The sequence below is a fragment of the Haliaeetus albicilla genome, chromosome W (assembly GCF_947461875.1).
Source record: "Haliaeetus albicilla chromosome W, bHalAlb1.1, whole genome shotgun sequence".
NCBI lineage: Eukaryota > Metazoa > Chordata > Aves > Accipitriformes > Accipitridae > Haliaeetus > Haliaeetus albicilla.
The window spans coordinates 32,064,091-32,088,327 of NC_091515.1; the positions used below are offsets into that span (position 1 = coordinate 32,064,091).

The window sequence follows — 24,237 nt, forward strand, 5'->3', positions numbered from 1 at the left end:
TTCTCTTATCTTTTCAACAACACAAAAAGTTAAAGATATTTTTCTCTCTATTGCAGAGCTGTAGCAAAGAAGGAAATAGCCTTCTGTGGAAGGCATTAAATAGGAGTAAATATGCCCAGTTAGCTGTTAATGCTTCTGATGCTGTCCTATGTTAAGTATATCAGCAGCTCTTCAGCAGGACAGGAAGAAGTGCCCTGAAAGTTGGTGGAGAGCTTATCAGCTGCAAGCTATGGCAGAGAAGGGTTGTGCACTAAACACTCACTCTTGTATTCCTCCATTATGATTTGGTCCTCCATACTGAAAAGTGGGTTTACTAGTATTTCTGCTGTTTAACATTCAAACTAGATTATGTTTAAATCCCTCCAAAATACTGAGAAATAAGTTTTGAAGTGGTCAGGTCGTGTACTGCTTACATAAAATATCTTTCTTCAATTTGTATTTAGTTTCTAAATCCTGCTTTTTTTCCTACTGTTTCTTGTGATTCAACTGCATAAAAGCGTAAAAGGTTATTTTTTTGCAAGCCCTTTGCTGTGAGAGGGCTATTATGTCTAAGAAAATTACTACGGTAGACATTTCACATACAAATGTTTCATATACTTAATAAAAAATAAAATTGCCAAAACACTGAAAGAAATTTTGTCTGCCAGTGCTTATGTGTTTCAAAGGATGTTCTGTTGTAGATGAAAGTGTAACTGGTAGATGCTGAACATATTTATTTACTAATGATTTCATCATTTTATATTCAAATAAAAATGCCAGATGACAACATCAGTGTGAAAATACTGGGTTTTAGAAGCAGAATCAAGCAAACATGTTTTGCTGGTTGCTGTGAAATATAATAAAATCAAAGCCTGAAGCATACAAGTGCATTGAGGAAAGGGTAAGTTACCAATGAAATGAAGAGGATAAGGAAAGTGGGCTTAAATGTAGCCACGTGCTGAAGTAGCTCCCTGAACAAAGACAGCTCCTTCCGCACTGCCTTCAACCATAACCATGGTGTCTTGTTTTTTGCAACAAAGAATTCTGTGGTGTGAGTAATGGTCAATACACTTGTACTGGTTTTGGCTGGGATAGAGTTAAATTTCTTCATAGTAGCTTGTATGGGGCTATGCTTTGGATTTGTGACCAAAACAGTGTTGATAACACAGGGATGTTTTAGTTACTGCCAAGCAGTGCTTACACAGCATTAAGGCCTTTTCTGCTCCTCACACTGCCCCGACAGTGAGTAGGTTGGAGGTGCACAAAAAGTTAGGAGGGGACACAGCCAGGACAGCTGACCCCAACTGACCAAAGGGATATTCCTTACCATATGACGTCATGCTCAGCAATAAAACTAGGGGGGGAGGTTGGCAAGGGTCCACTGCTCGGGGACTGGCTGGGCATCAGTCAGTTGGTGGTGAGCAATTGTTTTCATTTGCATCACTTGTCTTTCTTGGGTTTTATTTTCCTCTCTCTTTGTTATTTTTTAATCTCTTTTTCTTACAATTTTTTAAAAATTATTATTTCTTTTAAATTATTAAACTGTCTTTATCTCAACCCACGAGTTTCTTTCTCACTTTTACCCTTCCGATTCTCCCCCCATTGCACTGGGTAGGGGAGTGAGCGAGCGGCTGTGTGGTGCTTAGTTGCCAGCTGGGGTTAAACCATGACAACATTTCATGTTAGGAGGTAATCCCCACAGTCAGTATCACGTCATAGCTAAGCATGCAGCTTGGCTCATGAGCTTGTGATTATGAAAGTGGCCTCTGGAAAAAGAATACAAAAATTACAAGTATTTATATTCTGATTTAATTCTATGTATATAAATGGCTTCTTGTCTCAAAGGAGTTTCCTGATTGCGATACCGAAAAGCCGGTCGAAGAAACTCTCTAAGACTCGTTTTGGAGTTTTAGAAAGCAGGCATTCTTTATTGCAGCGCTGGATGCGCGGGGCATAGTTCCACCTAGTGTGCATGCCACAGCTTTAGCACAAACAGGTTATATAGAATAACTAATTGCATATTAATCAGATTAGTATACATACAGATAAAAATGATTGCAACTGATTATCATAGTACAGCCTACATCCGATCGTGCGCAATGAAGGATCTATTTGAGTCGAAGGGCTGCTTTTACAACCACCGACCCATTTGAAGTTCTTGCTGGCCGTCCTTGAAGTCTTTGTTCTTGTCCTTGTTCTTTGATCTTGAAGCTTAGTGCAGTTTCAAATCACATGTGGTCAGTTTCAACATTGTTCTCATCTAGCGTACAGGAACATCTAGTCATAAGAGCCAAGAACTGCCAAACTTAGGAGTAACTACCTCTACTAGTTAATTGCTTGGCTATACTTTTGTCTATTGTTTCAATCATAGTGTTAGTATAAGTTTTCTAATAATTATTTACCAAATCTCACTTTTACAGTCATCCAGCAGCAAACCAGTTTCCACGGCTGGTACAAAATATTAAAACCATCAAAATATTTAGACATACCATACAGAATGTATGGAAATATGCTATCAATTGGGAGCGTGTAATAAATAAATAAATAAATTCATCACCATTTCATCTCCGTGTTTACTGACAAGGGAATGAATTTGCTATATAACGCTGTAGTTAAACCTTTACAGCAGGAAGTAAAGGAGCATGTAGGCAAATGGGGCTTCAGGCAAAACTAGGCTAGAACACAAGTATTCGGTATGGGATTGTGGAAGTAGAAATGCTAAGGCCTAAGTGGGCCTCTTGACTGCTTTCACCCTGTCTCCTGAAACAATAATCACTGTGTAACCTTCATGATAAATTAGTCCCTGCACTGAAGAAAGCAGACTCCAGACCGGCCTTGAGCAGTTCTGTGGCCTTGTGTATGTAACAGATATGTATAACTCACATCCTGTTATCTGTCTTATGCATAGCATCTCTAAGTATATATACGCCTTGTATTCACTTTACAGGGACAGAGTTCACATCAGCAGAGTCCATTACACTGCTGCTCTGTGTTCTCTCCTATAGCTATAGTAAATACACTGAGTCTATTCTGACCTGATCTAAATTGTATTCCAGTTTTTCCATGACAAGATTTAGCCCTAATAGTCTAGCTATCCACATTCTGACAGAAAACAAAGGATTTTTAAGTACTTAGTACAAGAGCAAATCTTACCTGGACACTTGACTCTAGGCCAATGCGCTTCCTTGCCTTCCTGCCCTCCACAAGGCTTTTAATAGATCTTCTCCTCAAGTTAAGCAAGCCTAGCTCAGGGGGTGCTTGGCAGTCTAGAGCCGCTGTGCTTTTTTGCCATGCTGTCATCACAAGACACACCCAAGACTTACCGTGGCATGAGACTGCTCATGAATAATACATCTGAACTTCCAGGTATTCATTGCTTGTTTTCTTTCTGCCTAAGAAGGTTTTTCCTGGATGTTGACACAGAAAGCCCCATTACTGTCATTGAATGATTAAAGAGAAGTTGTTTGTCTGTATATTAGCAGTTTATTGCAGGTTTATCTTGCTCCCTTCCCCACCCCCCTTTCTGTGCTATAATCAGTTTTGAGGAGCTTATGAGGTTTCACAGTGAAGGCAAGAGAAAAAAAGGTAAAGCCATGGAATTCTCAAGTATAAAATCTGAGACTTTTAAACTACGTTTAAAATGACTTGACTAGATTTCATGGTTACAGTGTCTCTTAAGTCTGTCTGCTACCTAGTGTAAAATTAAAAGTGGAAGAGTGCAAGGGAAGAAGGGAACAGTAGAAGCTGAATGCTGAAAAATGGCTAGTGCTGTTGCACGTGAAAAAATGGTCACTGTGTAAATGACCTTTCCTTAGGAAATTTTAAAATAATGAAATCACTTTAATATACTTCTAGCCGGTCATTCAATTAAAAAGGTTTTAAAATTAAGTTTCCACTGCTAAACAAACAAAATTGCAATGTATCTGAATTAGCAATGTAAATAGTTTGCTTAGGGGGTAAATATTAGACCAGTGTGGAGTTAGAAACATGAAGAGGGAGATTTATAGGCCAAGGTTTTCAAATCTGTCCACCTCAAGGTAAGCTCTTAAATCTGTATGGAAGCCCTGGTCGTCTTTTTTCCTCTACTGTTGACTTTTAAACTTGGGCAAAAGTGGATTTAGGCATAATAGTGTTGGGCCCATTCCACCTTATGATTTGGGTTCTCCACTTTTTTTCCCCTGTTGTGATTTTAAGACACTGTTGACTCAGTTAAGCACTGAGTATTGCCCCGAGGATGAGGGGCAATCCAGAATATATCAGATTCCTCTCCTATGTCATGGACAGAGATGGGGGTCTTGGAATGAGATCCATTGTATTCATATTAGATTTCAGTTTTCATAATTCCTGGAACACATGTAGTTTCCTTTCACAGTACTGTTTAAACTCTTGAGATACCTTGTTGTGGTTTAACCCCAGCCAGCAGCTAAGCCCCATGCAGATGCTTGCTCACACCCCCCACAGTGGGATGGGGGAGAGAATCAGGAGGGTAAAAGTGAGAAAACTAGTGGGTTGAGATAAAGACAGTTTAATAAGAAAAAAGAAAAAAACCAAACCAAACCAAACCAAAAAAAACCAAACCCAATGAAAACAAGTGATGCAAAAAACCCCAATTGCTTACCACCATCTGACCGATGCTCCAATGTAGGGTCCCTCCCATGGGCTTTGAGCAACCTGACCTAGTGAAAGATGTCCCTGCCCATGGCAGGGGGGTCGGACTAGATGATCTTTAAAGGTCCCTTCCCACCCAAGCCATCCTATGAGTCTTCTAACTCCTTCCCCCGCCCTGAGCGGTGCAGGGGGATGGGGAATGGGGGTTGCGGTCAGATCATAACAGTTCATCTCTGCCGCTCCTTCCTTCTCATGCTTTTCCCCTTCTCCAGCGTGGGGTCCCTCCCATGGGCTATAGACTTTCAGAAAAATCTGCTTTAGCGTGGGCTCTCCATGGGCTGCAGCTTCCTTCAGGGTACATCCACCTGCTGCGGTTAGGGGTCCTCCACGGGCTGCAATGTGGATATGTGCTCCGGTGTGGACCTCCGTGGGCTGCAGGGAGACCACCTGCTTCACCATGGTCTTCATCATGTGTAGGGTTTAGGGATTATTCCGTGCGGGGCCCGGACGATAGAACACCAATATGATGATTAAAGTCGCCACTTTATTGAGCTTAGCCGATCATTTTTATACAATTCTCTAAGTTGTTTAGAAGCTTTGATTGGCTGCTGCATGCAAGCATTTGGTGTCCACGCGCACAAGCATAAGCGGTGATTGGTTACATCGATACTGTCCACGCGTATAAACATAAGATAGTTATACTCACTCTGTACATGCGAATAAACACAGAACATAATTGGCTATGTTAGTTAGAGCATGCAAGACTTGTCTTAGTCCAATTGGTCGAGATAAGCCCCTGAATTGAGGTTGTTTGTGCCAAGTTCCCTTTATCGTGGAATGTGCACCTGTGTTTTTCTAACTGGGATCTTTCTTTTTCTATCTTCTTGTTTAGTCTGTTCAAAGCCTTCTAAAGGCGTCTGGAACACTCTTGTGACCATGAGCTACTTTCAGGCCCGATAACTAACTTCCATATAATTGAACCCTACAATCATGGGATGCAGGGGAATCTCTGCTCCAGTGCCTGGAGCACCTCCTCCCCCTCTTTCATCACTGACCTTGGTGTCTGAAGAGTTGTTTTTCTTCCCCCCCCTCACTTCTCTCTCACAGCTCCTGGGCAGTGGGGTTTTTTTACCCTTTCTTAAATACATTATCACAGAGACGCTACCAATGTCGCTGCTTGGTCTTGGCCAGTGGTGGGTCTGTTTTGGAGCTGGCTGGAACTGGCTCTGTCTGACATGGGGGTGGCTTCTGGTGCTTTCTCACAGAGGTCACCCCTGCAGATCTGTGCTGCCACCCCCCACTACCAAAACCACCTGTATTGGTTTTGTGTGGCAAGGTTTTGGTAGTGGGGGGGGTTACAGGGGTGGCTTCTGTAAGAAGCTGCTGGAAGCTTCCCCTGTGTTCGAGAGAGAGCGAGCCCATACCAGCCGGCTCTAAGACGGACCCGCTGCCGGCCAAGGCCAAGCCAATCAGCGATAGTGGTAACGCCTCTGTGATAACATTTTTAAGAAGGAAAAAAAGTTGGGACAGTGAGAAACAGCCACCGGAGAGAGGAGTGAGAACATGTAAGAGAAACAAGCCTGCAGACACCAAGGTCAGTGAAGAAGGAGGGGGAGGAGATGCTCCAGGTGCCGGAGCAAAGATTCCCCTGCAGCCCGTGGTGAAGACCCTGGTGAGGCAGGCTGTCCCCCTGCAGCCCATGGAGGCCCACGGTGGAGCAGATATCCACCTGCAGCCCGTGGAGGACCCCACGCCGGAGCAGGTGGGTTCCCGAAGGAGGCTGTGACCCTGTGGGAAGCCCGCGCTGGAGCAGGCTCCTGGCAGGACCTCCGGATCTGTGGAGAGAGGAGCCCACGGAGCAGGTTTTCTGGCAGGACTTGTGACCCCGTGGGGGACCCATGCTGGAGCAGTGTGCTCCTGAAGGACTGCACACCGTGGAAAGGACCCATGCTGGAGCAGTTCGTGAAGAACTGCAGCCCGTGGGAAGGAGCCATGTTGGAGAAGTTCGTGGAGGACTGTCTCCCGTGGGTGGGACCCCACGCTGGAGCAGGGGAAGAGTGTGATGAGCCCTCCCCCTGAGGAGGTGAAGCGGCAGAAAATAACGTGTGATGACCGTAAACCCCATCCCCATCCCCCTGTGCCGCTGGGGGGGTTGGTAGAGAAATCCGGGAGTGAAGTTGTGCCCGGGAAGAAGGGAGGGGTGGAGGGAAGGTGTTCTGAGATTTCGTTTTATTTCTCATTACCTTACTCTGGTTGATTGGAAATAAATTGAGTTAATTTTCCCCAAGTTGAGTCTGTTCTGCCCGTGACGGTAATTAGTGAATGATCTCTCCTGTCCTTATCTTGACCCACAAGCTTTTTGTTATATTTTTCTCTCTCCTGTCCAGCTGAGGATGGGGGAGTGATAGAATGGCTTTGGTGGGCACCTGGCGTCCAGCCAGGGTCAACCCATCACACCTCCCCATATAAACCCAATGTACAAATATTTTTTTACCCTACAGTTAAATACCTTAAATTTACAAATATCTATGCTTTTGTAAGCTGTGCTGTTGATTTGTTTTTCTTCTTTCTAGTAAGAATTGAAGATATAGTGTGGCCAACAGGAGCAGGGAGGTGATTGTTCCCCCGTACTCGGCACTGGTGAGGCCGCACCTCGAGTACTGTGTTCAGTTTTGGGCCCCTCACTACAGGAAAGACATTGAGGTGCTGGAACGTGTCCAGAGAAGGGCAACCGAGTTGGTGAGGGGCCTGGAGCATAAGTCTTATGAGGAGCGGCTGAGGGAGCTGGGGCTGTTTAGTCTAGAGAAGAGGAGGCTGAGGGGAGACCTTATAGCTCTCTACAACTACCTGAAGGGGGGTTGTAGTGAGGTGGGTGCTGGTCTCTTCTGTCAGGTGGCTGGTGATAGGACGAGAGGAAATGGCCTCAAGTTGTGGCAAGGGGGGTTTAGGTTGGATATTAGGAAAAATTTCTTTACTGAGAGGGTTGTCAGACATTGGAATAGGCTGCCCAGGGAAGTGGTTGAGTCACCATCCCTGGAGGTATTCAAAAAGCGCGTAGACAAGGCACTCCAGAACATGGTTTAGTGGGCATGGATGATGGTTGGACTCGATGATCTTGAAGGTCTTTTCCAACCTAAATGATTCTATGATTCTGTGCTATCACTGTGCTGTTTTTTAGGACAGGAATGTAGATGTTAAGATCTGGTCTGTGCAAGAAAAAAGGCTGGTTATGGTTATTCCATAATAGCTGTTGCAGTTTTTTAAAAATTACTCAAAAAAGTGAAGAGTAGTTATTCTTAATAAAATCATTTAGAACATGATTCTCATAGGTAATTGTAATGATATAGTGACCTTTTTCCAATGTAGGTACAGCCTTTTCTGCCGTGGATGATGACAACTTGAAAATTTGTTGTTTTAAGAAGCACAAGTGCTTTCACTTGAATGGTGTGTTGATAGTTGCAAACCTTTCTAATTATGAGCAAGTGTCTTTTATGCTGAAGGGAATTGAAGTTTAGCTGTAATTGATCAGCTGAGACAGTTAGTACTTTAACACAAAGGTATTCTGGTTAGGTGCTGCAAATGACATGGTTTAATGTGTGTATGTATGTGTGTTGATATATAGTTTTCTTTTTAAAAAGCACTCTGAATTGCTCATACTGACATTGTTTTACTTGAGATTTTTTTTTCTTTAGTTTACAATGGTACCGGCATCCTACTGAAGAAGATCTAAAGCTTCTTGCAGGGAAACAAAGAGGCAAGAGCAAAAAAGATAGGTAAAAGCTTGTTTTAAGTTTTTGGTGTTTTTCTTGTTTGCTGTTGGTTTTTTAATCCATATAACAACTTTACTGGCAAACTTTTGGTTTGTGTGAGTCTAAAATTTCTTGCATATTATTGCCCTGCTTGCTTTGATTACCATAGCTCTGTACTGAACTGCGTTCTTTTGGTTTAACAGAGAGCTTAACATGCCCAAATTGTACAGAACTGGGTAATTCCCAGTCTCCAAAAGTGGCCTGTGACATTGCTAATTTGATGGCAAGAATTTTCTTAATGAATCTATTCATTTAGATGAAGACTGAGAATAAGAAATCTTATGTACGATTGAAGCTCTTCTTCTTGAATCAAGGTGAGAAAGATTTGAGTATATTAGTTGAATACAGGATTACTGTGAGCCACCACTCTTATGCAGCTGTGAAAAAGGTAAATGTGCTCCTAGGATACATTAGGTGAGGTATTTCCAGTAAAGAGAGAGGGAAGTGTTAATCCTGTTGCACAAGCCCACTGATGTAGAACTTTATCTGGATTACTGTGTACAATTCTGATCACTCATGTTCAAGAAAAATTAATTCAGACTCAAACAGGTGAAGAGAAGGACTGCTAGGATGATCCAGGAAACAGAAAACCTATCTTACAAGAGGAGGCTAAAAGAGCTTGCCTTGTTTAACCTAGCAAAAAGAGTCCGAGAAGGATAGGATAGCTGTCTGTCAACTTAAGCTGGAAACAGATCTTCAGTCATGAAGCTCTGGAACAGCCTCACCAGAAGTGTAACTGGGGCAAGAACCAAGACTGAGCTTGAGGTGGTGGAGCTTGCTATGTTTATGCAAGATTTCTGAATTGGCTATGTTTAAAACAAATACCCGGTGACTTGCTTTTTGGTGACATAGGTGGTTTCCTTTGTGTTTGGGGTTTTTTGTTTGTTTGTTTGGGGTTTTTTATTTCAATATAAACTGCTCTCTTAAAATTCTTAATATCTAACTTCTGTGTTAATTCATAAACTGCACATATAACCTGTTCATCATAAAATCAAAGCATTTTTTTTCAACTTCTTACTTAAGCTATGTGGGTAGCAACCTTATTTGCCAAATGTTGGGCTAAAAAATTAAGCCTTTTCTTTAATATATAATGCTTCAATATTACACGTCACAATATTCTTTAATATTCAGAAAATCATTTTATCCAAGTTTTCTGTAACAAATTGAAGCAAAATAGTTAATAGTATTACAATTTATAACTGTGCATTTAACCAGTGATATTTATTCATATTTAAAATAATTTCAGTTGCATAACTATAACTTTAAGTTACATGTTTCACCAATATGAACCTTAAACAGGAAAACACAATTGCATTGCCAAATAATAATTGCACTTTACACCAAATGCCTTTCCTCAACCGTGGCAATCTTCTGCCATCCAAAGCATGCATATTCTCACTTTCACCAGGGTAATCGTATGCTCTCTGCTGTGTGGAAGTATGGCATGTTAATGCATACTTACATATGAGCTTAAATTTTGTAATCTTGGAAAAATTTACTGTGAGGCTTGTTAGAAAACTGTATCACAGTTCACCTATTTGCATTAAGTCCTTTTTCACTTGTTAAACTTTTGCATGTAATGTTTCAAATGTGGTGCTACGTTTTCATGTCTACGCAGTCAAATTCTGTTGGTGTAATTTAATTATGATGATTGGTGTATTTATCATAGTACATTAATATCTAACCAAGAAAATACAGTTTTAATACGTGCATGTAGTTGTTTGTAATAAGGTAAATTTTATTGACAGATGGATATGAAACTTCAGAGGGAATCAGGATGGTAATGTGGAGACTTAAATGCTGCTTTCTTTACTTTGCTATTGTAACAATAGGATGTATAATAACCTTAATTTTCAGTCAGTGGATATACCTCTGTTCTCCGAAGAAGCTGCTTGTCAGGGCAGGCTCAAGACAAGAGACAGAGACATAAGATTCAAAGGCTCTTGCAGGCAGTAGCTCGGAGAGGCTGAGCTCTGCCTGCTAGCCAGTTGTATTAGTTCTCCTGATAACACAACAATGGCAGCTGAAGACTTAATATTTGCAGAAGATCATCTCATTTGAACGGATACCTATGTAACCCTGACGCTATCTATCTCCCCCCTTCACCCAGGGTGTGCCCCCACATCCTCTAGCGGACCAAACTTAGCAGGATAACGGGTGCCCAGGAACCTCTGGGCCATGACCCACCCAATCAATCAAATACTGCAGGGTACCCCAGGATATCCTGGAATCCAAAATAGCCCAGACACGATATTCTCTCTGGCCCTGCACCATAACTGGAGATGGAGGTAGAGGTTGCCACTGGAAGGGATCTGGGTGAACAGGTTTTAACAGGGAGACGTGAACAATGGGTGAATATTGAGAGCGCATAGAAGGTGCGGACAAAATGCAACCAGATTTTATACAGGCCCAGGTAACGGTGGTCCAACTTAGAAGAAGGATGCACAGAACAAACATGTTCACCGGACAACCAAACATAGTCCCCAACCACAAAGCCCGGCGCTGGTCACCGATGACTATCTGCATAGTCTTTGTAAGCAGCCTTTGCTTTTCCCAGCTGCTCTTGAAGAAACAAATGCGTATACTGCAACTGCTCAAGGGAGTCCTCAGGAGAAAATCCCTGGACAGCCACTGGAGTAGCTGGGTGGTCACGGGGATGAAACTGTACTGTGCATAAAAAGGGGTCTGCTGCGTGGAAGAGTGGACACTGCTGTTATGTGCAAATTCTGCCAACGGTAACAGAGAGACCCAGTCATCTTGATGTTAATTAATATAAGTGGAGATACTGCTCCAGGATCTGTTTTACCTGCTCCATCTGACCATTAGACTGTGGGTGATAAAGGGTGGAAAGATGGAGTTGGACCCTCAGCAGGCCCATAAGCTGCCTCAAGAACTGGGCAGTAAACTGGGCCCCTTCATCCATCACCACGCTATCTGGCAGACCATGACAGTGAAGCAAATAGCTGCAAAACCAAGTGTGCAGTCTGAGGGGCTGTGGGCAGCCTCTTTAGTGGAACAAAAATAGCTACCTTTGTAAACAAGTCCACCACCACAAGCACCGCTCGCTGTATGCTCCTGAGACACAGGCAAGTCCACAATAAAATCCATTGAAATAATTTGCCATGGCCGCTCAGGAGTTTGTAAGGGTTGTAATAGTTCCCGTAGCCTCTACATCAGTCTCTTGGCCCTGGCATGGTCATCGTGAGCCTGAACATAGCTTGCAACATCAGCATGCACCATAGGCCACCAGTAGCTCTGTGTGACTTGATGCAGTCTTCTGTTGACCACCGTGCCCCGCTGTCAGTGTGTCACGACAGCGCTGAAGGACCTTGTGTGCGCAGCGGGTCAGCAGGGATATACAGCCACTCATCGCGATACAGACAACCATCCTTCTCCTGCAGATTCTGTGAAGTATCCCCTGCCCAAAACTGCATGGCCAAAGGATCACCAGCCATCACCCGATGCACAGAACCAAGGTATTGGCCAGCACAGCCACAAAAAAAAATTTTCAGAGGGAAAAAATGACATCTCCTGCTGAGGCTTCCTGACGTGACAGGGCATCTGCCCTGCCATTCTGTTTACCCAGCCTGTAGGTGACAGTAAATGGAAACCGAGAGCGAAAAGTTGCCCAACAAGCCAACTGGGAGAGAGGCACTTCAGATTCCTAAAATATTCCGGATTTCGATGGTCAGTCAGAACCAAAGGGGGCTCAGCAGGACCCACAAGAAGGTGCCTCCATTCAGCACACGCCTCCCCGATGGCCAACAACTCTTCATCCCAGGCATCGTAATTCCGCTCTGTGGCAGTCAACTGGCAGGAGAAATAGACACAAGGACGAAGCTGTCCATCCAGTGAACCACGCTGAGAAAGTACTGCCCTGATGGCATGGGCAGAAGCATCTGCCTCCAACACAAAAGGATGACTGGTATCCGTGTGGGCCAAAACCGGGACCGTCGTAAATGCCTGCTTCAAGTCATCAAAGACCCCCTGAACCTCATGCGTCCACTGAAAAGGGACACCCTTATGAGCCAGTGCTGTGAGCGGAGCAACCTTTTGAGCAAAATTCCAAGTAAAACACTGATAAAAATTAGCAAAGCACAAAAAGCACTGCACACCACACACTGTCAAGGGAGACTGCCAACAAAGAAAAGCATCAATCTTTTTCATGTCCATGCTCACGCCCTCGGAGGCAATTGAGTAACCCAGGAAGTCTATATGCTGTTGGAGGAAGGCATGCTTCTCCAGCTTTGCATAAAGGCAGTGACGCCAAAGGCGGGAGAGAACCTCTCGAACATGAACAACATGTTCCTCCCACGTCCTTGAGTAAACTAAAATGTCATGCAGATGTGCAATGACATAATTGTCCAACAAGTCACAGAAAACGTTGTTGACATGCCCCTGCTACCTTTCAGGGCTTTTACACAGGCCAAAAGCTATCACACCATACTCAAAATGGCCATACGTGTGAACAAAGGCCGTTTTCCACTCGTTGCCCTGATGAACACAAAAAAGATTATAAGCCACTTAAGTAAACCAGCATGCCCTCTGTAAATGCTCCAACAACTCAGGAATGAGGGGCAAGGGGTACTGGGTTCTTGATGGCAATATCATTCAATCCCTGATACTCCACACGTGGCCTCAAGCTTCCATCCTTCTTTACAAAAATTATAGTGGCACCAAGGGAGGGAAGTGGAGTATTGAATAAAACCCCAATCTAAACCATCCTCAGTATAAGCCTTCAAGGCCACCATCTCTGGCTGTGACAGAGGGTAGATATGGCCCGAAGGGAGAGGAGCGTCTGGGAACAGCTCGATGGAACAAATCGTACACCCGATGGGGGGTGGTGGGGGTGATGGTTAAGGTCTCTGCTCGCTTTTGCTCAAAAACGTCCAAAAAGTCCCTACATTCTGGCGGCAGCGCCCCCAACAGGCCAGCAGGTGGTTCGGGGGACTTGGCGCTGCCGGCACAGGACACCCGGCGGGCACTAGGGCCTGCTCGGAACCCTGGCCAGCACCGCCACCGGCGCCGGGAGAGAGCGCTGTACCCCGCCGGCTGCGGCGGGAGGCAGCAGCACCTCCCGCACTTCACCCACAAGGAAGGTAAATTCGTCTCTGTGCTCAACCGACCACCGGATCGTGCCGGACTAACCAAGGCGTGCCCAGGATGATTGGATAAAAGGGGCATAGAGGGGACAGAAAAAGAAACAAACTCCCAACATCCTGGGGCGACGGAGAGCTGCAAGAGCGGGGTCTGCCACTCAGTGGGACCACCGCCGGCGGGTTTCCCGTCAGTAGCAAAAATAGGGCAAGGGACAGATAGGCGCTCTATTGGCGCACGAGCATTTTTTACAGACTCTGCAGAAATCGTATTCCTACAAGAGCCAGAGTCCACCAGGGCCTCAGCAGCGACCGCTCTGCCGTCCGGGAGCGGAAGCGAGACCGACACCGTGAGGAGCGGGGCACCTGGGCTCGCCCCATCTACACCGGCGGCGACCTCCCTTCTCGCGCTGGCCGGAGCTGTTTCTCGACCCCACGATACCGGGCGCTGAAAGGGACAATTCGGAAAACGGTGGAAAATCCCAACTGTTCCCAAAGGTAGCCAAATCAACCGTCTCCTCGGCAGAGTCCTCAGCAGGGGGAGAGGGGGACTGGGCAAACCCTGCCCCGATTTGCAATGGGTTCCACCCCGCCGCGAGCAGCAGGGCGGAGGCGGGCAGGACGGACTCGGGGAGGAGCCACCGCGTTCCGAGCTCCCGTCCCGGCCACACGGGCCCCACCCCCGGCACCGCCAGCATGGCGTCTGCCTCCCCGCCAAGCAGGGGGGGAAGCCGGGAGGGAGCGGGGGCCCGAAACCGGAGCAGAACCAGGCAAGCGCAAAAGCTGCTCCGCTTCAGAAGCACGTTTAGTGGCAACCTGCAAAATCTTCCGGCGCCGGTCTTCGGGCTACCTCTATACGAACATCGCCGGCCAGGCCATGAATATAGAGGGGTAACAAAAGGTCACCCCCACCCCCCCCCCCCCCCCCAATTCAGCTCCGACGACATGCGCAGGAAATCTGCGGTGTATTCTGCCACACTCTGCCCCCTCTGGCGCAGACTGAGCAGGGGGTTAAAAAAACGGAACGGAACGGAACAAAAGAAAGCTGGCCTTCGCGCGATCACCGGGAAAAGCATTATCCCAATTGGAAAACATAATCTAACTTCATATTCTATATTCTAAGACGTACTTTTGTTTGTACCGTATTTCAAAGACTATTTAGTAGAACTAAAAAAGGCCAACAATGATGACTAGAAGTAAGGCTTCCACATAAGGAGGAGTAGGCTAAGATTTACTAGTCTAGGAACTGATTGAGGGACGGTTTTGCTAGAGGTATGTATCCACTTTGCAAGAAGGTGGATAGGGAGTAATAAACTTACTGCCATGTTATACAAGGAGATGCTGAATTAAATTAGAGTAGGTTTAAGCACTTTTTAATTTGGGAGACAACTTGTGGAACTTGCTGCTACAAGATACCTTGAAGGTCAACAGATTTCAGGCTGGTTCAGAAAGGTATTCAACAAATTCATGTCACTTATTAAAAATGATGGTTTCAGAGGTTGCAGTCCCTGGCTCAGGTTATCCCCAAGTTGCTTAATGCTGGAAGCCAGGAAGGGTTTAGCAGTGCAAGGATCAACCTTTGCTTGCCTTATTCTTTCCCTTTGTATAAGCAAGTAGCCACCTAGTATGATAGGAGTAAATGGATCTTTGTGTGATACTTTATGAAGCTTCTGTACATTGCTGTCATGCTGTGCGGGAGTGGTTAAAACCTGGAACGCAGGTTTGAACCCTGCCTCTGCATCATGATGTACTTAACTTTCTCTGCCCAACTTAACTTTGCTTTGCCCAAAGAGAGCATGCTGGGTTATTACTTTTTTAATTGTATTAGTTTTCTAGGATTACTAATACAGTGATACATTTTGGGGGGCTTATTTTCATAAGCAGGATATGAACTGAAATAAGTATGGTATTTTTACATGTTTCCCTTTAGATTAGAAAACTATCTTAAATTTGTCTTTGCTTGATGGCTAGTAGGATAGATCTTTCTAGGATCTAGGTTAGTCCAGCTCTGGTGACATACTTGCTAAGCACCCTATTGTGACAAAAGGACCCAATGCTATTTTGAAAATTTGATATTTATTTTTTCCTAACAACTTTGGTTATCTTCTGAGATCGATTATTGCTTGTTATTTCCAGTGAATGATCAATAAATTAACACTCCCGAGTATGTCTTACTCATTCACTTACTTTCAATCCAAAGACTTTAACACTGCTGTCTTTTAGTCTACTGGCCTAGACCTCAACTGAAAAGTCTCAAATTAGCTTTGATTTTCTTCAGTGTATTTCTATGGCAGGGTGGATATGTTCTGCACTGTACCTGTAGTCATATCAATAAACTGTTAAGGCTGGGGGAACCAGTTGGAACACCTGTCACAAAAATTCGTAACTGGCCCGTGCCAACCGAGGAGAGAGGCTAGGACGCAAAGTATCGAATTATAAGGGTAAATATTCATGCGCATGAAGTGTCCCAGCCAAATTGGGGCACCCTGGATGTGGTTTTACAGGGGGTTCATATATCCTTCAAACATTCAGGTACAACACGATTTGACTAATCACTAACACCCACATTACCGATTGCTAATCATAGGAAAACTTTGCAAAGCAACTATATTTCTGCAGCATTCTTGCTGCTTGTCTATTGATCCAGACGTCCCTGGAGTCAGTCTTGCTATAGTTGCTTATCTATGATGCCAGACGACGTTGGGAGGGTTTCAAAGATGTGTCAGAGGGGCTAGGGTGCTGGCGTTATCTTGGTTGTCCAGGGGTATCCTTTATCCTTCATGGACAGCTCTAAGCTTCCAAGAAGCAAAGTCCTTATTTCCAGGGCCAGGCTGTCCTTTAGTTTGTTTTACTTAAGCATGAACGATACCAAAGTCTCCAGTAAAATTCCGCTACCTCATTATGTCACAGTGTATAATGTGAACTAATATATATATTAACAAAGTTAATACACTTTCATACTATAAAGACTGATTGATATAATAGTTAGGAAAGTGAATTTTTCATAACATGCCCTATAGCTTCCTTCCTGTCTGAACAGTGAAGCTTCCTTTCAGAGGAAACCGGTGTGTTGGAGTAGATGGTGCCCACCAGATCCTGTCCTAATACGTACTCAGGACATAACATATAGATGACATTTAGACCTATATGTGTAACCACAGTAGTATTTCAGAGGCTTGCAAGGTAAAGCTAATAATTATTGACATACCTGGTTGTTTCTCAAGGTATGTGCTTATTTGAACTTGAATTAATGCTTTTACCTAGCTAGATGAAAATGTTTGTACGTGGGGGAAAAAATGGTCTGCATACTACTTAAATCTGAAATGCTATTATATAATGAACAAGTTAGTTTTGTTGTATCTGTGTGTATTTTATTTATTTACTTTTTTTTAACAGAAAATATAATGGTCATATTGAAAACAAGCCCCTAACCATTCCAAAAGACATTGATCTTCATCTGGAAACAAAGTCTGTGACTGAAAGGGACACTATAGGTAAGAATAAGTGGATGCAAACAACAACATATTATAACAAATATATCCTGATGTTGTTTTCTATCGAGTGTTTATTTGCAATAAATACTGGAATATCTTTTTTCAACAGATAATGAAAGAATAACAGTACAACTGATTATAAAGAAAGAACGTGAGAAAGCAAAAATTAGGGCTAAATCTCTTTTGTTGTTCCATGGGTGACATCTTAATAGCAGTATTAGAAAAAAGGATGAGTAGGTGAAATCCAGCATAAAGCACATCTATTGCTGCATTAAGCATCCCTAGCAATATGAGACAACACCAAAAGGATCACATCACTCAGTGTATTTGAAACAGACATAAAAATAGCTTTGTACAATAAAATGATAACTGGCAGTTGTTGAAACACACTTTCTGCTCTTCTGAAATAGGAAATGTACTGTAGCACTGAAACCTAGTTCTTTTACCCCCACATCTGAAATTTTGAAGTAAAATATTTAGAAGCCAAAAGTAACGCTGCAGAAATACACAGCATTTGTTTTGAAAGTTAATAGGCTTTTTTATAAATGGCAATGTTTGACTCCTTAAACATAACCAATTTTTCTGTTACATAGAAGTCATATATGGATATGTATACATGTGATACATATTTTCCTCCTAGCCACATTTTTATATGCATGCATTGTATGCATAAATATAGAAAGCAAGCAAGCAAGCGTCATGGTTTAACCCCAGCCAGCAACTAAGCACCACGCAGCCGCTCACTGACTTCCCCCCCACCCAGTGGGATGGGGGAGAAAATCGGGAAAAGAAGTAAAACTCGTGGGTTGAGATAAGAACGGTTTAATAGAACAGAAAAGAAGAAACTAATAATGATAATGATAACACTAATAAAATGACAACAGTAGTAATAAAAGGATTGGAATGTACAAATGATGCACAGTGCAATTGCTCACCACCCACCCGCCGATCGACGCCCAGTTAGTCCCTGAGCGGCAATCCCCCCACCCCCACTCCCCCCAGTTTATATACTAGATGTGACGTCACATGGTATGGAATATTCCTTTGGCCACTTTGGGTCAGCTGCCCTGGCTGTGTCCCCTCCCAACTTCTTGTGTCCCTCCAGCATTCTCGCTGGCTGGGCATCAGAAGCTGAAAAATCCTTGACTTTAGACTGAACACTACTGAGCAACAACTGAAAACATCAGTGTTATCAACATTCTTCTCATACTGCACTCAAAACATAGCACTGTACCAGCTACTAGGAAGACAGTTAACTCTATCCCAGCTGAAACCAGGACAACAAGCAAGCATAGTGCTGAGCAGGAGATGTTGCAGCTTAAATTATCCAGGACAGTGCTGAAAAGACCTGTAACAGAAATGCACAGCTTTTTAAAACTGGCATTGTAAGCAAAGCAGTCATGATTTTCAATTAGTGTTATTTGCTTCAAGTAATAGCATTAATGGGTCTCCCTGAGAATAAAACAAGCATCAGTTTATAGATACTGATACAGTGTAGGGTTTAAGTATCTTTAAAAAGTTATATATGCAAATATATGTTAAATCTAACCAAATAGTTATTTCAAAATAAATATCAGACTTTCATTGAAATACCTGAGTTCAACCAATTTCACGTTTTTGACATCAGATACCTTGTAGTCAAAAGACAAATGCTCAGTAATATTCTGTGACTTTTTAACCTCGTTGACGTAGGAAGGTGTTTGAGAGGGTGTGGTGGGTTGACCTTGGCTAGCCACCAGGTGCCCACCAAGCTGCTCTATCACTCCCCCTCCTCAGCTGGACAGGGGAGAGAAAAAATATAATGAAAGGCCTGTGGGTCGAGATAAGGACAGGAAGAGATCGCTCACCAATTACCGTCACGGGCAAAACCAGACAGGACTTGGGGAAATTAATTTAATTTATTACCAATCCAATCAGAGTAGGATAATGAAAAATAAAACCAAGTTTTAAAACACCTTCCCCCCACCCCTCCCTTCTTCCCAGGCACAACTTCACTCCTGATTTCTCTACCTCCTCCCCCACAGCGGCACAGGGGGACAGGGAATGGGGGTTGCGGTCAGTTCATCACATGTTGTCTCTGCCGCTCCTTCCTCCTCACACTCTTCCCCTGCTCCAGCATGGGGTCCCTCCCATGGGAGACAGTCCTCCACAAACTTCTCCAACATGGGTCCTTCCCACGGGCTGCAGTTCTTCACAAACTGCTCCAGCGTGGGTCCCCCACAGTGTCAAGTCCTGCCAGCAAACCTGCTCCAGCACAGGCTCTCCACAGGGTCACAGCCTCCTTCGGGTGCATCCACCTGCTCTGCCCTGGGGTCCTCCACAGGCTGCAGGTGGATATCTGCTCCACCATGCACCTCCATGGGCTGCAGGGGGACAGCCTGCCTCGCCATGGTCTTCACCATGGGCTGCAGAGGAATCTCTGCTCCAGCGCCTGGAGCATCTCCTCCCCCTCCTTCTTCACTGACCTTGGTGTCTGCAGGGTTGTTTCTCTCACATATTCTCACTCATCTCTCTTCCGGCTGCTGTTGCGCAGCAGTTTTTTCCCCTTCTTAAATATGTTATCACAGAGGTGCTACCGCCGTCGCTGATTGGCTCGGCTTTAGCCAGTGGCGGGTCCGTCTTGGAGCCAGGTGGCATTGGCTCTATCGGACATGGGGGAGGCTTCTAGCAACTTCTCACAGAAGCCACCCCTGTAGCCCTCCCCCCCTGCTACTAAAACTTTGCCATGCAAACCCAATACAGAGGGGCAGTCTGCACTTCATTGTCAAGAATTGTTCTTTGCAATTCCTAGCATCTATGGGAGAAAGAAAAGCGCTCTCCTTTTAAATCACCCAACCTGCATGGAACACAGTATGTTCCCCAGAATGTTTAGGATGGCATTTACACAATGAGTTATTCCTATACAAGAGATGCTATCAAAATCTTGAAGAACAAACCATCAACGTTTTAAGTTTTGGGTTTTTTAAAGAAAAAGAGGAAGCAGTTATATACAGTACATTAAATGATTGTCAATGAGCTTTTAATCTTAAACAGAGAATCAAAACTCTTACCTATAATTGTAGCTAGACTTCAGTGGATAACCATTTTTTATCTTGATTTTGAGATCTAAATTAGCCATGATTTTTTAAGTTATCAGGTTAATGCACAAAAGCTGAGATGATAAAATAGTAAAATCTTGTAACCTTATAAATTACTGAGTGGTAATCCAGTATCAAGCAACAGAGGTGAAGAGTGAAGTTCAGGTTAAAAGGAGAGGTTGCTGAGTGAAAAAATAAGTGGCTCTTAACTTCGATAATCTGGATCTAGATTGGATCTAGACCTCAATTATTTGAAAATAATTTTTAATTTTCATCCCTTTTTGCATATGTCGGTAATTGCCTTAAAATATCATTGTACTTTTAAGATTTGCAAACTTGTATTTTTCAGCATTGCATTATTTTCCTGAATATCAGTGGCTGGTGGATTTCACTGCTGCAGCTACAGTTGTGTATGTGGTGACTGAAGCCTATTGCAGTATCATGAAGCCCTCACAAGAAATGAATATCAGTGTAGTGTGGTGTCTGCTTGTCTTGGCCTTTTCAGTGTATCCTTTACTGTTTTTTTAAAATAATTCTATCTGTTCCAAATAGCTTACATCATTCTTCAATTCATAGAAATCTGTGTATTGTTGATCTGCAGAACAAATAAATATATATTTATCACTGCCTCTGCCTTAGTCTTTACTAGGAAGACTGGCCTTCAGGAATCCCAGGCCCAAGAGACCAGAAGAAAAGTCTGGAGCAAGGAGGATGTACCCTTGGTGGAAGAGGATCAGGTCAGGGAATACTTAAGCAAACTGGACATACATAATGGGCCCTGATGGGGTGCACCCACGACTGCTGAGGGAGCTGGCAGATGTCATTGCTAGGCCACTCTTGATTAGCTTTGATCGATCATGGCGGTTGGGAGAAGTGGCCAAAGACTGGAAGAAAGCAAATGTCACTCTTGTCTTTGAGAAGGGCAAGAAGGAGGACCCAGGGAACTACAGGCCGGTAAGCCTCACCTCGATCTCTGGGAAGATGATGGAATAACTAATCCTGGAAACCATTTCCAGGCATATGAAGGACAAGAAAATCACCAGGAGTAGTCAACCTGGCTTCACCAAGGGGAAGTCTTGCTTGACCAACCTGATAACCTTCTATGATGAAATGCCTGGCTTGGTAGATGAGGGGAGAGCAGTGGATATTGTCTACCTGGACTTCAGGAAGGCCTTTGACCCTGTCTCTCATAAGATCCTCATAGAGAAGCTGTTGATGTATGGGCTGGGTGAGCAGACGGTGAGGTGCACTGAAAACTGGCTGAATGGCTGGCCCCAGAAGATGGCGATCAGTAGCAGTGCAAAGTCTAGTTGGAAGCCAGTGACTAGCAGTGTACCCCAGGAGTCAATACTGGATCCAGTCCTGTTCATCATCTTCATTAATGATCTGGATGATGGGGCAGAGCGTACCCCCAGCCAGTTTGCTGATGACACCAAACTGGGAGAAGTGGCTGATACACCAGAGGGTCATGCCGCCATCCAGAGGGACCTTGACAAGCTGGAGAACTGGGCTGACAGGAACCTCATGCATTTCAACAAGGGGAAGTGCCAAGTCCTGCACCTGAGGAGGGATAACCCCATGCGCCAGTACACATGCTGGGGGCTGCCCAGCTGGAAAGCAGCTTGGCAGAGAAGGACCTGGGGGTCCTGGTGGACACCAAGTTGAACATGAGCCAGCAATGTGCCCTTGCTGCAAAGGCGGCGAATGGTATCCTGGGCTGCATTAGACAAAGTATTGCCAACATGTCAAGGGAGGTGATCCTTCCACTTTATTCAGCACTGGTGAGGCCACACCTGGAGTCCTGTGTCCAGTTCTGGGCTCCCATGTACAAGAGAGGCCTGGACATACCGGAGAGAGTCCAGTGAAGGGCCATGAAGATGATGAAGGGTCTGGAGCATCTCTCTTATGAGGAAATGCTGAGAGAGCTGGGACTGTTTAGCCAAGAGAAGAGAAGGCTCAGGGGGAAATCTCATCAAAATACCTGAAGGGAGGGTGCAAAGAAGACAGAGCCAGGCTCTTTTCAGTGGTGCCCAGTGACAGGACAAGAAGCAATGGGCACAAACTGAAACACAGGAGGTTCTGTCTGAACATCAGGAAACACTGTTTTACTGTGAGGGTGACTGAGGGAGGTGAAGCAGAGCCTGTCCTTTCTAGAGCCTCTACATGATGACAGAGCTGCTCTATCAAGGCTTGCGTCTTCTCCCATATCTCACCCAGTAACGATCCCAGTTCCCGTGAATGCTGTGACTCAAGCTGTTGTATTCGCTCCATACACCACTGCAGAGCTTCCACAGCATCCTCTGCAGATGCACCTGCAGGGGCTTGGGGACCAGACATCTTCACCCAGTATTCCCAGTGGGGAAGTTCTCTCCAAGCTAGTTGTCAGGGCAGGCCCAAGACCAGAGACAAAAACATAGGATTCAAAGGTTCTAGCAGACAACAGCCAGAGAGGCTGAGCTCTGCCTGCTAGCTGGTTTTATTAGCTCTCCTGATAACACACCAAGGGCAGCTGTAGACATAATATTTACAAAACATTGTCTTCTTTGTTTGGATAGCCGTGTAACCCTGACATCTTACTTTTTCCTTGTACTTGAAGTGAATTAGCAATGGCAAGACATTCTGACACGCTTCCTTTTCTCCTGTATATAATTGATATATGTATATATGCATGTAGATCTTCACACTATGTACATGGAAGCTTTGTAAGGTAAACAGAGAATCTGGGCATGAATGCTTACTTAGTCCCTGCTGAATCCAAAGGAATGGATTTTGATTAATTTTAGCAAGGGAAGAAACTTTGAAGTTTTTGCAATTGGGTGACAAGTTTATTGTGGTGTTTGATGCAAAATATAGTTCCAAAACTACTGTGAAATACTGGTTTTAAACTCACTTGTGAAAACCAAGAGTAAGCACATTTAATAATTGATTAGAGCTGCATGAAGCTGTTTCCTAGAGATCAGGACACACAGAACATCAGGAAACACTTTTTTACTGTGAGGGTAACTGAGCACTGGCACAGGTTAGCGTGGCCAGCAGGAGCAGGGAGGTGATTGTTCCCCCGTACTCGGCACTGGTGAGGCCGCACCTTGAGTACTGTGTTCAGTTTTGGGCCCCTCACTACAGGAAAGACATTGAGGTGCTGGAACGTGTCCAGAGAAGGGCAACCGAGTTGGTGAGGGGCCTGGAGCATAAGTCTTATGAGGAGCGGCTGAGGGAGCTGGGGCTGTTTAGTCTGGAGAAAAGGAGGCTGAGGGGAGACCTTATAGCTCTCTACAACTACCTGAAGGGGGGGTTGTAGTGAGGTGGGTGCTGGTCTCTTCTGTCAGGTGGCTGGTGATAGGACGAGAGGAAATGGCCTCAAGTTGTGGCAAGGGGGGTTTAGGTTGGATATTAGGAAAAATTTCTTTACTGAGAGGGTTGTCAGACATTGGAATAGGCTGCCCAGGGAAGTGGTTGAGTCACCATCCCTGGAGGTATTCAAAAAGCGCGTAGACAAGGCACTCCAGAACATGGTTTAGTGGGCATGGATGATGGTTGGACTCGATGATCTTGAAGGTCTTTTCCAACCTAAATGATTCTATGATTCTATAGGTTGCCCAAGGAGGTTGTGGACTCTCCCTCCTTGGAGATACTCAAAAGCTGTCTGGACATGGTCCTGGGCAACTGGCTCTAGGTGGCCCTGTTTGAGGAGGGGTGTTGGACCAGATGACCTCCAGAGGTCCCTTCCAACCTCAACCATTCTATGGGTCTATGATTTAATATTTGGAAAAAGGATTGTGTATGCTAGTGCCATTGTCAGATAATATATACGCTATACATGCTCTTTGGATATGCTGATATCAATGGCTTTTAAATATTAATACCAGAGTATTTATGGAAAGCATCTTATGTATGTGAACAAAAAGTTAGTGCTCATCTGTAATGGTTCTAAACTAATTTGGTTTTGCCCAGCTGGGCAATCAGGAAGCAATTTTTGTACCAGAAAGTATTTAAATGTTGGGAGAAGTGTGCAATTTGCTGCACACTTTTTGGTTTTGATATGTTTAGTCTGATGCTTCCTTAGCTGAATAGTACAATACTGTATACAATCATTTATTGCAAAGATGCATGCATGAATTCATATTTTTAGAAGAACTTCAAGATACTTATAATGAAGTTTATGTGAAAATAAAAT

General features: G+C 44.3%; 1 protein-coding gene across 8 annotated transcripts in view; it reads left to right on the forward strand.

Moving 5' to 3' along the window:
- Positions 1 to 24,237, forward strand: part of LOC138683477 (transmembrane protein 161B-like) — a 64,794-nt gene that overhangs the window by 15,578 nt on the left and 24,979 nt on the right. For 4 of the 8 annotated variants that reach the window (XM_069775335.1, XM_069775337.1, XM_069775336.1 and 1 more), the window contains 4 exons: positions 8,280 to 8,360; positions 13,748 to 13,990; positions 16,889 to 16,986; positions 20,413 to 20,569. In XM_069775335.1, coding sequence (XP_069631436.1) covers positions 8,280 to 8,360; positions 13,748 to 13,990; positions 16,889 to 16,986; positions 20,413 to 20,569 — 579 coding nt within the window. Of the gene's footprint in view, positions 1 to 8,279; positions 8,361 to 8,652; positions 8,711 to 13,747; positions 13,991 to 16,888; positions 16,987 to 20,412; positions 20,570 to 24,237 lie in introns of all 8 variants that reach the window. The other 4 variants (XM_069775339.1, XM_069775340.1, XM_069775342.1 and 1 more) reach the window with 2 other exon arrangements.